The 12959-nt window shown below is 63.5% G+C and overlaps 1 protein-coding gene across 2 annotated transcripts; it reads right to left on the reverse strand.

Moving 5' to 3' along the window:
• Window positions 1–62: 62 nt before the first annotated feature.
• ECEL1 (endothelin converting enzyme like 1) lies at window positions 63–10488 on the reverse strand. Of its 2 annotated transcripts, none has more exons than XM_048314284.1 (18): window positions 10251–10488; window positions 7903–8788; window positions 6032–6100; window positions 5765–5875; window positions 5112–5204; window positions 4759–4883; window positions 4134–4356; window positions 3895–3993; window positions 3723–3797; window positions 3173–3276; window positions 2901–2959; window positions 2696–2747; window positions 2500–2567; window positions 2266–2390; window positions 1935–2000; window positions 1634–1729; window positions 1015–1091; window positions 63–767 (listed from the first exon to the last, which is right to left on the reverse strand). In XM_048314284.1, the coding sequence occupies exons 2-18, from the start codon at window positions 8644–8646 to the stop codon at window positions 668–670; spliced, it is 2286 nt and encodes a 761-aa protein (XP_048170241.1). In that variant the 5' UTR covers window positions 8647–8788; window positions 10251–10488; the 3' UTR covers window positions 63–667. The 2 variants fall into 2 exon arrangements, with proteins under 2 accessions (XP_048170241.1, XP_048170240.1); XM_048314283.1 differs by having other exon boundaries at window positions 4759–4898.
• Window positions 10489–12959: the final 2471 nt, after the last annotated feature.

Consider the following 12959-nt stretch of genomic DNA (forward strand, 5'->3'; position numbering starts at 1 on the left):
GGGCAGGGCTGGGGGTGCTGCTCACTGCTCCCATCCCCTGGCCATGGCCCCTGGCAACCGCCTGGCATATCCAGTGCTTTATTGACCAGAAACAGCAGCGAAAAATACAGCAGTGTCCGTGTGCCCGAGCTCACCGGCGGGCTGGCACGGCCCGGCCCCGGCTCTGCCGCTGTGCCCCACCCCGGCAGGGCTGGTGCATGGACAGGATGGGGCTGGCGTGGGGAATGCCGGGGCGGGCACTGGGCAGGGGAGGCTTCTGGCACGGGGCAGCCCCATGGTGACTCTGGAGTCCTCCCCCTGCTTTGACTGACGCTAGGATGGATGTGGTAGGGCTGGGTGAAGGGTTTGGGGTGAGTGGACAGAAAAAGGGGTACAGGGGTGCCTGGGTGTGCCCTCGTTCCTCCATGGGGAGTGAGGAGCCCCCAGTGTGCAGGGCAGTGGGTAGGAGGGGGATGGGCAGGAGGCAGCTACCCAACCCAAGTGTCTCTCTGCTGCCTCCACCGCTATGGCAGGTGCCTGCCTTTGGGGTGGCCCCCTGTCACACCCGAGGGTGCCCCCTTTACCTGGAGAACAGGAAGGGGAGATGGGAAGTTGGGGGGTGGGCACAGGGTGTCACTCAGGTGGGGGTGGAGATGGAGGGTCCCAGCCTGCTGGAGGGGGATCAGCCTCACCACACTGAACACTTGTGCACCGGGTTCATGGGCGAGTTCTTGGGGCAGTGGAAAACCCGTCCAAACTCCTCAAACTGTGAGACACTGCCCAAGACCCTGCCAGGAGGGGCGGGGCATGTCAGAGCTGGGCACCCCCTGACTCCCCACTGCTGCCTTGCACCCCGCTCAGGGCACATGCTCACCGCGGCACCACCCCGTCCCCTGCCCCAGGGATATCACCCAAAAGCTGCTGGCACCAGCACTCAGAAGAGTGCTCATCCCACTTTGCACAGCACTGACACCTGTGGGGAAGGCTGGCACCCACCATGCTCCCAGCCCGCCCCATTTTGGGAGCACCCAGTACCTGTAGTGCTCCGGGGCGTGCTTGTCTGTCAGCACCTGCAGGTAGATGGACTGGGATCGCCGCTTGATGCACCAGTTCTGCAGGGGAGAAAGGTTCCATGGGCAAGCCACATGGGGCACCCTGGGTCCTGGCAACCACCAGGGCATGATGGCCCTTCGGCTGCTAGGGGTTAAGGGCAGTGATGCCCTGGTTGTATTTGTTATTGTAGGATCTCCCAGGAGCCTGTGTACATGGTATAAGTGGGTTGGGAGAGCATGGAGTCATGTTTGTTATTGTAGGGTCTCCGGGATTGTAAGCTGCCTGGCTGCAGGGTTTCCTAGGAGTTTGGGATCATGTGTATTTGTTACTGTGGAGCCTCTGGAGGTCATGGGGACACACATATTTATTACTGCAGGGTCCACAGGAGCAATGGGACAGTGTGGGGTGCTCGTTCAGGGCTGAGCTCTGTACCCTGAGCCCAGGACCTGCTGATGCAGCTGAGCCTGGCTCCCGGCCTGGCTCCTGGCCATGGGCCCTGGGTCCCCCGGGGCTCTCTCCCCACCACTTTGGGCCTCCGGCTCCACACAAGGTGACCCTCCTGCCCCAATACCTGTTACATGGGAGGAGGACAGGGGCTCACCTGGGCAAAGGCAATGAAGAAGAGCTGGTCGTGTGTGTATTTCATGTGGTGCAGGGGGTGCTCAGGGCCGTGCTCCCGCACCCACTTCTGGTAGGCCTGGAGAAAAAGGGGTGCCCTCAGCATGGCCTGGGCACTCCCCCAAAACCACCCTGAACCCCCCCCCAAGCCCCCAGCAATCAGGATCATGCCCATCCCTTGCTGCAGGGAGCAAGGAGGGGCTGGGGGCTCTCCTGCCCACTCAATGGGGATGGCATAAGCAGCTGCCCCATGGCTGTGACACCGAGAGTGGGGGGACACTTACGTAGTAGGCGAGCTTGAGTCCCCCCATGTCAGCAATGTTCTCCCCCAGGGTGTGTTTGCCATTCACCTGCCGAGAGAGGAGAAATGACAGCATGAACAGAGGTGTCCCCCCCACCCAGGCCTCTCCCCATCCCCACCCTGGCACCGAGGGTGCACCCAGTGCCCTGAGGAATTTCCAAACTAAGGTGTGAAGAATTGTTGAGTGTCAGGGCTGGGCAGGGCAGAGTCAGTTCTCCTGCAGGCAGCCAGCCCTAGCGATGGAGCAGCAGGGACCCCACCGTGGGACAGTTGTGCCCTGCTGGGCATTGCCCAGCAGGTGAGAGGGGTCTCACCCTCTGGTTGTAGACGGTGAAGTTGTCATAGAGGTTGACGATGCACTGCGCCTTCTTCAGGAACTTGCTGTACGACCGCTCTGTCCACCAGTGCACCAGGTTCCCGTGCCGGTCGTACTGTCCCCCTGCCACGGCAACCGCCACCTCCGATGGTTCCAAGGGACCCAGGCATCCTGCCTAGTTGTCCCACCCCACCCACCTCACATCCTGGCAGGGTATGGAGGGGACACCCACCCCAGTCATCGTAGCCGTGGGTCAGCTCGTGCCCGATGATGGTGCCAATCCCACCATAGTTCAGCGACCTGTTAGGTGGGGAGCAGAGGTGAGAGGGGGGAGAGCACGGTGCTGGCAGGGATGGGGATGACCCCAGGGTATGGCACTTTATCCCCTGCCCTGGCAACCCCCAGCCATCCCCCAGCCCCACACTCACTGCGGGAACTCAGGGTCGTAGAGGGTGGGCTGCAGGATGCCAGCAGGGAACACTGGGGACACAGGAGAACATTGGAGTTGGGGGTCACCCTGCCCTGTCCCCACCCACAGCATCACCCAGCACCTAGTGGACCCTGGGCCATGTCCCCATCTCAGATCCTCCCCACTCCCACCCCGGGGGCAGATTGGGGGCAAGCAGTGCTCACCCATCTGGTTCTTGTTGGGCAGGTAGTAGGCGTTCAGTGCCTGGGGAGGCAGCAGCCACCTGCACAGAGAGACAGCAGTGCTGGGCTTCAGAACACCAAGGGACATGGAAGTGCCATCCCTTTTCACAGCTGGGGAACAGGGGGGCACTCCTGGCATCCCTGTGCCCTTCTGCCCCTACACCCTGTGGGGTGCATCCGGGCATGGGGACAGGGGGCACTGGTGGCACCATGCTGGGCCCCTCCATGTTCCCCCAGGGTAAGGGGATACCCACGCAGACTTGTCCACCTCCTGCCGGATCTTCTTCACCGAGAGCCTGATGCTGAAGGCAATGCTGTTGAGGATGTTCTTGAAGTAGGTCTTCTCATCCACCTCAAACTGGGGGCGGGGGGGGAAAACAACATCAGGGGAGATGCCAGCCCCAGGAGTGTGGAGGGCAGGCCTGTGGTGTCCTCCCACCCCTGTGAGCCTTGCTGACTGTGGATGTGTCACAAGTGTGTTCTCATGTCCCATGCTGTGTGCCCACAGGCGCAGCTGCTTCTCTGTCAGCTCCATGGGGTCCCTGGGCCATGCCAGCACCCCTAACTCTTGCAGAGGATGGGGCTGAGCTCTGGGGGCTGCGATGTGGGGAAGCAGACACCATCCCAGACCCCAGGGACTGTATGGCACTGCCTGTGTGGGGCACCCTGCCAGTGGTGAGCACAGTGAGCACCAGGAGGGGGCTGGTTTTGGGGTGGCATCTCCAGAGACCCTGATGCAGATGTGGGGACCGTCTTCCCCCACCTTGTGCCCATGACCTCACATGCTCCTGGGCTATCCCTTGCCTCATATTCCTTGTCGATGGCCTCTGGCTTCAGGAGGAAATCAGGGTACCCAATCATCACCATCATATACCGGAGCTGTGGGCAAAATGAGTGGTGGGTTCAGGCCCCCACCCCGTGTGCCCCTGGGCTGGTGATGGGGCCAAGCACAGGAGTGCATGCTAGGGGCCACTACCTTGGCCCTGGCTGCTCTCCGTGTCTCCTCATCCATCCAGTCCAGCTCATCCAGGCGCTGGTCAAGGATGTATTTGATGTCCTCCACCAGCTGCTGCACCTATGGCGAGTCACCATGGTGCTGGCACAGCATCCCCACCATCCATCACCGGCCAGACAGCCCTTGGTGGGGGCAGTAGGCACTTTGGCAAGATGATGGGAGATCGTGCTGGCTTCATGCCCATAGGCAGCGTCACCTACCTTGGCTTTGCTGGCAGAGGAGAAGTGCTCCTCAACGAAGAGAGCTCCCAGGGCCATGCCGAAGTGCTTGTTGGCCTGGCTCAGGCAGATCTTACCCGGCTCGAGCTGCTTCTCGTTGCCCTCCATCTCCTTGGAGAGCTCGTGGATGGCATCACGGAAGGGGGTGGAGAGGTGCTCGCTCAGCACCACCACAATGCGCCACAGCATGTAGTTGTGAAGGATCCTGTGACAGGGACAGGATCAGACCCCAGCATGTCCCCAGGCACAGGGGAGGGTGGGAGCATGCGCCAGGATGGGGACACTCCTCCTTGAGGACACCTCTGCTCGGGGACACAGAGGGGCCATGGCGGGGGAGGGCACAGGGACAGTCTGGCACCATGTCTCTCCCTGATGTGTGATGTGTCTGGTGACCTCTAGCATGGGTGGCTCACCAGGTGTCCAGATGCGACCAGGATGCTGTGGGGCTCACAGCAGTGAGGTCCCACAAGATTTCCCAGATTTTCTGTGCCCAGCCCAGCCTTCCCAAGAGGAGGGTGATGATGGGAGGTTCCAGCCACAGCTGTTCCGTGCCCTCTGCCAGGCTGGGGAAGGTTCCAGGGGCACAGGGGGTGCCAGCCCCCCTCACCTGCTGGGTGTCACACGGATGAGGTTGGACACCTTGTGCATGTAGTCGGTGGCCAGCAGCACCACCTCCTCCTCCTCCGAGAAGTTGTCATGGAAGATGCGGTCCAGCAAGCGCTTCCACTTGAGCTGCCAGGGCAGGCACTGTCAGGGGGGCATGGGGACCCCCGCTCCATGCCACCCTAGAAGGGACCCCTCCAGGCTTTCCAGCCTCCCTCCAGAGGAGTGTGTTATCCTCAAGTGGACTTAACTGGGACAGGAGGTGGGCATTGAGGGCATGGAGCAGGGGGACAGGGACAAGTGTGGGGCAGAGGCAGATGGGGGATGGGGTGACAGGCTGGCACCAGGGGTACTCACCGTGGGAGTGATGCGCTGCAGCTCGGCCAGGGTCACTTTGTGGTACATACTGCCAACGTCCCTCCGCACGTCGTCGTACTCGGACACCGTGATCTGCACAGGGCGGGCATGGCTGTCACCATCCCACTGCCCACCTTGAGGGTGACACAGGGATAGGGCACTGGGCTGGGGCACAGCTCCGGGGCAAGACGGCATCTCTGATGTAGGTACTGACCCACATCCTTCCCATTCCCTGCCCCAGGAACTCTCTTCTGCCAGTGGGACCCTGAGGGCTGGTCATAAGGTCCCCAAGGAATTGGGTTACCTGAGGAATGGGCACACAGTTTCCCCCAAGGTCCAGACTGAGGACTTCATATCCAAGACCTAGATATGAAGTCCACAAGGGCCCTGAGTGGGTTCACAAGGAGTAGATGTGGGGCTGGAGTGGTTGTCCTGAGGGCTGGGACTGGGGGTTCTTAGGATGTGAGACTGGGTGCTCTGCCATGAGGTCCTCAAGAGGCTGAGATCCCCAAGTTCCAGGTATGAAGGTCCCCAAGGAGGGATTGGAATGGGATTGCTTAGGAGCAGACATGGAGATCCCCAAAAATCTGTGACTGGGATGTCCAAGGGCTGGACAGGGGCACCCCAAAGTTCATGGCACGCGTCCCCCTCACATTGGCGAGGTGCTGCTCCAGCTGCAGGATCTCCTGGGCTTTCTGCTCCACGTGCTCAGCCCCCAGGAGGGTGAGCAGTCGCTCCATGAACAGTCGGTATGCGGCCAAGATCTGTTCAGAGGGAAGGGATGCTCAGTGCCACCCCCCACTGTCCCGTGGCATCCCAGTCCCCGGCACTGCTGGCAGTGGGGTGCCCTCTGTCTGCCAACCATGCTGGGTGCTGGTCCCTCTCCTGGTGTCCCCAAGGCATCGCTGTGCCCTCCTCACCTTCTCGCTTTCCTCATCCTGCCCCAGGTAGAGGGTCCGTTCGGGCAGGGTCAGCCCGTCCTGGTCGATCTGGGGGGAGGAGACGGGGGCAGTGGGTGAGCAGAGGGAGGGGGGCTGTGCTGAGCCAGGCACCCCTCACCTTCCCCACATCGCAGAGTGCCCCTGGTGTCCCCGGAGCCGAAGGGCGGCAGTGGAGTGGAACAGCCCCAGGCATGGGCACGTCGGTGCCTCAGTTTCCTCCTTCCTGCCAGAGGCTGCTGGAGCTGCAATGGGCAGCATGCAACAGGCTGGGAGTGCTGGGCAGAGGGCAGGCCCCTGCTTCATGGCTTGACTGGCACATAGGCTGCCTCATAGCCTGCCCTATGCTGCCAGCACTCTTTGCCCCATCCCTGCTCCCTGGTGTCCCCACTCCTGCCCCATGGCCGGCCCCACTCCTATACTGCAGCCTGCATGGGGAGCTGCATGGACACCCTTGCTCTTCACACGCAGCCCTGCTCTCCTGCAGCCACAGGCACAGCCTCTAACCCATACCCACACCTGAGCACAGCTGCACGTGTGTGTACGCTCACACACTCACACACACACACACAGAGGTAACTCGCCCCTCTGGACACAGCTATGGACGCTCACATCCCCACACACGCACATCCATCTTACCCCGCTCCATGCACACACACACACACAGAAACATGAACCCTCTCCTTCTCTCTCTGTCTCAGCTCCCCGCGTCCCACATCACCAGCCCCCCTCCACTCACACAGCCTCAGCGCTGCCCGCACACCCACGGGCACCTCCAGCTTTCCTCCCCCATCTCCCTCATCACCCCTGGCCCCTTTGCTTTCCCAGACGGTGCCCTGCAGCCCTCACACACAACCCCAGCCCCCTCACACACCCACCCCCAGTCACACCCCCGACACCCCAAGCCCTGACCCCCAGCCCTGGCTGTCACACCCATCTCCCCCCTACGCCTACCGTGCCCCACCCCTCGGCTCCCGGTCCCCGCCCAGCCCGCCCACCCTTTCCCTGGGACAGACGCTCCCTCTAGTGTTGCACACGCGCGGCCCGGAGCCGGCACCGCGCCGCCCCGGCCCCGCACACCCACTCGCACTCTGACCCCACAGCCCCACCGTCTCACAGAGAACAGGGCGGCTCGTCCCCACCGCTGTGTCCCCCCCAATGCCCTCGCCATCATCACCACCTCGTCCCCACCACGCCACCACACCATGCACACCTGTGCCCACGCTGTCCCTGCTATGCCCACCTCCGTGCCCATCAGCGAGCCCACCACGGCATCCCCACTGTGCTCCACCATGCCCACCACTGCACCCCAACACCCACCAAGAGGCTTGGCCAGCCACATAAAGCCCACCTGTACTCTGGTGGTACCACAAGGTGAGGGACATGGTCTGGCAGGGGTGGGAAAGACTGAGAAAGCCATGGGCAAATGCCTGGGGGGTTGGTGGGCATCTCCCTGCCTCTGGCTGGGGCTTGCCCCCTGTGTACAGATGGCAGCCACGATGCCAAGGTGAGGGGCTTGGCTGCCAGCACTCTGGAGACCCTGGTGCCCTGCCGGGCTCTTCTCAGCACCCATGCAGGCGGCACTGCCTCACTTTGTACTGCCCGTGTCCCCGGCCCTGTCCTGGAGGTGCCACCCTCACCCCAGGGTAGCCTGACACAGGGGTCCCACGATGGGAAGACAGGAGGGTCCCCAGGGACAGGAAGGGTCCCCACCCCAGCCGTCTGCTGCAGCCAAGCCCACACACTGGAGGCACCCAGCGCCGCTGCAGCGAGAGCAGTGACAGCAGGCAGGTGCCAGCGGCACTGGCGGGTGGCCGGGGCAGGGGGCGGCCGCAGGGGCACGGTGCCCTCACCCGGATGACGTAGCGGGAAGTGTTCCTCTCGTCCAGGCTGACAGTGAGGGAGAAGAGCACGGCAGCACTGTAGACCCCCTGTGTCTTGTAGAGCAGCTCATTGATGTCCCTGCGGTCCGGAGGAGCATCCCAGCCACCGCACTCCCCGATGACCTCCAGCATGGGCCGGGGGCCGAGCCGGTCGATCTCAGCCCGGTCCAGGCATGAGCGGAAAAACTCCTTGACCTTCCTCTCTGCCGAGGCACGGGCTCGGCGCCGCACGGGCCGGCTCAGCAGCGCCCGCAGCTTGGCCTCATTCTGCTCGGCGATGGCCCCGATGGTGCCGTACACCAGCTTGTCCTCAGGGATGCCGTGCCGCCGGAGCCAGCCGCCACAGGCGAAGGAGTAGAAGTCCTGGCAAGGGTCGATGGTAGCATCCATGTTGGCGCTTAGGAAGCGGGATGCCCGCAGGAAGGCCTTCTTCTCCTGGCACCCCTCCAGGCAGTAGCTGTCCCCTTCGGCCGCCAGGTACTTGAGGACCAACATGCACGTCAAGATGACGCAGAGCCCCGCAGCAAAGACCAGCCCTGAGAGCAGACAGACCTCCCGGCGGCTCCAGCGCGGCAGCCCCCCACGGCGCTTCTTGGCCCCCGCGCCCAGCTGGAGGGCAAAGCTGTTGGGCAGGGTCCCGCTCTGGTACTTGCTCACGTACTTCACCTCCTGAAACTCATCATAGTGTGCTGTCAGCGAGTAGGTCTTCTCCATGGCCGGGGATGGGGCTCCCCGCCAGCACCACAGGTACAGGGGGCTCAGGGCAGGTGGAGTGCAGGCTCAGACACGCCACAGTTCATGCTGGAGCTGTGCCTACCACGGGGAGGTGGTGATGTCCGGGTGAGTCAGGAAACTCCTGGAAAAGGCAGAGGAGATGGATGAGGGGGGATTTGGGAGGAGCAAAGGCAGGGGGGTTGCTTCTTGTCGTTGAATCCTATATATCCATCCCCATGGATGCTCCACTGCTGGCACTGGGACTGTCCGTAGTGCCAGGAGCTTGGTGGCACCTCTACCCCATGACTGTCCCATCTGCCAGTTCCTTTGCTGACAGGGCAGGGTCCTGCCTGCAGGAGGCAGGGGTTTCAGTCCCTGGCACGGCTAATGTCACACACCCCCCACACCCACACAGCGCTCCAGTCAGAGCACCCATACTGGGTGGATGTCCGGAGTTTTCCAGTGAACCCATCCTCAGACAGCAGCATGAGAACCCTTCCCAACCAGGGGGAGCACAGGGCTGCCAGTCCCTCTGGGTGGGGTACGGATGGGGTGAGCAGCTTGGGGAAGAGGGGCTTTGGGGAGATTTGTGAGGGGAGGCGTTGGGTTGGGGTGCTGTGGGCTGGGTCAGGTTGCATGGCCCCATGTTGGAGTGTGTGGTGCTGCGCCGTGGCGGGTGGCGTTGCATTGTGCTGTGTGGGGTGGTGGTGCGCCGTGTTGCATTGCATTGTGTCAAATTGTGGCACAGTGCGTGATGTGTGAGCAAAGTTAATTCCAGTCTGGGGGGAGCCCTGGACCCCGTGGACACCTCACAGCATCCCCCCACAATCACCATCACCATCCCTCCAACCCCTCTCCACTGGCTGGTGCCCGACGGGCAGGGATGTCTGTCAGGGGTGACATGTGGGGAGGAGGGGGTCTGCCCATGGGGAAAGGAGGGTGGGGACAAAGATGGAGTGGAGGGGGGGGACTTCAAAAGGAGACCCCGCTTCTTGCTTGGTGCAGAAAGGTATCCGGATTTGCAGGTGGAGGAGGACGGGCTGGGGACAAAGAGCTGCTCGGGAGGTGGCCAGTATCCCCACAGCGGGGCTCCCCTAGCCCCCGCGCCCCCGTTCCTTCCGCAACTTGGGCAAAGTTGTGCCCCGGCGCAACAGCCCGACCGTGCCCGTGCCAGAGAGCTGCTGCCGTCGGAAAGTTAGCGGGGACGGCAGCAGGCACGGCAGGGCGGGGGGGGGGCCAGGGGGCTGCCCAGGAAGCTCGGGGGATGCTGCTCAGTACGCTGCCCAAGACGCTCAGGGGATGCTCGGGGGTGCCCCGGGGTTGCTGCCCAGGATTCACGGGGGATGCTGCCCGCGATGCTCGGAGGATGCTGCCCAGGACGTTCGGGAAGGTGCTTGCCGGGATGGTAGGGAAATGCTCGGGAGATGCTAGGGAGATGCTCGCCGGGATGATGCCTGTGGTGCTCGGGGGCATGCTCGAGGGTTGCTCGAGGGGTGTTCGGGAAGTGCTCCCTGGGATGATGCCCGGGATATTCGGGGGATGCTCGCGGAGTGCTCGCCGGCAGGCACGGGGGCTGCTCCCCGGGCTGCTCGCGGGGTGCTCACCGAGGTACTCGGGGAATGCTGAGGGGATGTTCTTCCTTCTGCTGCCCGGGAAGTCCGCGGATGCTCGGGGGTCGCTCGTCGTTTGCTCACCGAGATACTTGGGGGATGCTCCCGGGGTGCTGGGGGGACGCTGCCCGGGATGCTCGGGGGGCCCTGGGGGTGCTCACCGGCTCTCTCGGGGGGTGTCAGGAGGCTGCCGCGGGCTGGCCGGCCCCGCGCCACCCGTCCGGCTGCGCGCCCCGCGCTCCGCTCCGCGCCCCGCGCCGCGGCTGGCGGAGCGGCGGGGCCGGAGGGAGGCGGCGGGGCGGGGAGGGGGTGGTGTCTCCAGCCCGGCTCTCCCGCAGGCCAGGCTCCATTAACGAGATTATTATGCAAATGGAGCAGCCCTGTGCCACCCGCCAGCCTTACCTCATCCCCGCCGGCGGGGAGGTAGGGCAGGGGGGTCCCTGGGCCCCGCCACCCGGCGGGGCTGGCACAGGGCTGGCAGTGCCAGTCCGCCTGGCATTCCCCGTCCGGGCACCCTGGCGAAACCCCCGGCAGACGGCACCCCGGAGGGGCACGGGTGGGCACGGCCGACGGCCTGTGCCAGGAGCATCCAGGCGGCGCGTATCCCCCTCCCTGCCCGGGCACCCCGGGGAGCCCGGCCCGGCCCGGTCCCGTTCTGCCAGGGTGGGTGCAAGGGGGCAGGGCTGTGGGTGGGCAGGAGACAGAGCCTGGAAGGCGCCGGGTGAGAGGGTGGGCACGGGGGTAGCACGGGGTAGCACGGGGTGGCATGGGGAGGGAGCCGTGCATTCAAACACACAGGCGAAGGTCCGGGAATATTAAACTGCATTGCAGATAAATCCCCAACATAAATATCGTGAGCTTCTCTGCCACGGGGGGGCCCAGCAAGGAGATTTATAGCCCAGCAATTCCCACGGTGGCCCCCTGCAGTGGCTGTGTGCTCTGGCCCCCCGCGACCGTCCTGCCTGTCGTGCTCAGGGGTGCCCTGCTACCCTCACCCTCCCGTGCCACCACGTCCCTGGGCGCTCAGAGAGGGCTCTGGGTCTCCTGGGTGCTGGGGAGGGACAGCACATACTGGGTGCTGTGCTGTGGCATGGGGCCCTGCTTGTCATGGCACAGCTGGCTCAGTGCTGTGGGACCTACTGTCTTGTCCTGTGGGCGCTGTGGACTGGCCCCAGGCACAGCCCTCGATGCCTGGGGCTGCTGAGACTGCGCTTTCCTGTGCTGGGGTGCTGGGCATGGCCCGGGCATGGTGCCTTCTGCAGCAGCAGGACACAGCATCACCTGCACAGGCAGTGGCACACATGTACATCACATGTACACCCACACACACTGACATGCACCACTACAGACACACATGCTGCACCTCCACACGTGTTCTCACACTCAAGCATTCACTGCCATCCACACGTACCCTGGCACACTAAACACAAGCTCAGGTGTTGCAGCACAGCTTTCATGGGGCACATATCGAGGCAGAGGGAGTCATGAATCCCACCAGAGAGATACCCCAGGCTTGGGCATCCCAACCAGCCAGGTGTCACCAACCCCAGGGGGATGCAAGGGCACCCAGTCAGGCTTCTTCATGGGCGAGCACAGGGAATCCAACCCTGCTGCTCACGAAGGGGCTGGCTGGGGGATGGGGGCATGGGAGTGGGTGCCACGCACCAGCCTCCCCATGCCTGCACTTACCCAGCCCCAAGACACACTTGGCACCTTGGTTGGAGCATGATGGATGCACATGGGGGGCGGGGGAGGGCCTGGCGTTATTAACAGCCCTGGGTATTGCTCCAACAGGGCTGTAAAAATTAAAGGCGTGTGGATATAAAGTAATGGATAAATCTGAGCCGGCCGCAGAGCGCTGCAGCGTCCCGCAGGTGTTTGCATCTCAAAGAGCCAGGGTACAGCAGGTCTGTGATGGGCACCTGTGTGTAAACATGGGGCATCAGGTGGTGCCTGCACCCACTTCCAAGTGCTGACTTTCCCCAAAAAAGTCCGCTGAGTGCCCTGAGAGGATGCACAGGCAGTGCCAACCTGTGGAACTGGTACTGTGAGGCAAGCAGCTGCTGCTGGAGCTGGGATGGAAGAAAAGAGTTCACCCCTTTGTAGACTGGGCTGGGGGACAGGGCACCTGCTTCTAGATGCCCAAGCACTGCCCAGCCCAGGCACACCCAACAGCAGGATCCGTGCCATGGGATCACCATGATCCCGAGCAGGCCCCGGGCAGCACCCAGCTCGCCAGTCCCACTCTGCCCTGCCCACCCCGCGGGCCACCCCGCCGGCATCCTCATTTTCCCCAAGATTAGCCGCGGCGCGGGAGCCTCCGCGCATCGCCAGCAGGTGACAAATAAGATTTTTCCACTCTCCCGAGCACCCGGCATGGGTCTGTCATTGAAAATGCAAAGCAGCGCGGTGCCAACCTCCGCCACCCGCCCTCACCTCTGTCAGCCCCTCGGTGCTGAGCACCCAGCCAGATGAACCGCCCCCCCCCCCTTCCCTGCTAGACCCCCGCTCCACCCGCTCCTCTCCCTCGGCAGTGCCGGGGTGCTGGGCATGGTGCCTTCACACCCAGTAAATAGGGCAGGTTCCCGGGGGGTTTCTTAGAGGGGTGCTAGTTTGGGAGTGTCAGCCTGGGTGGGCAACACGGCCTCATGGTGTCCTTTGGGTGCACCCACATGCCTGGTGGAGGTTGGCACCAGTGAGGGA

Source organism: Corvus hawaiiensis, chromosome 10 (assembly GCF_020740725.1).
Source record: "Corvus hawaiiensis isolate bCorHaw1 chromosome 10, bCorHaw1.pri.cur, whole genome shotgun sequence".
NCBI classification, from domain to species: domain Eukaryota; kingdom Metazoa; phylum Chordata; class Aves; order Passeriformes; family Corvidae; genus Corvus; species Corvus hawaiiensis.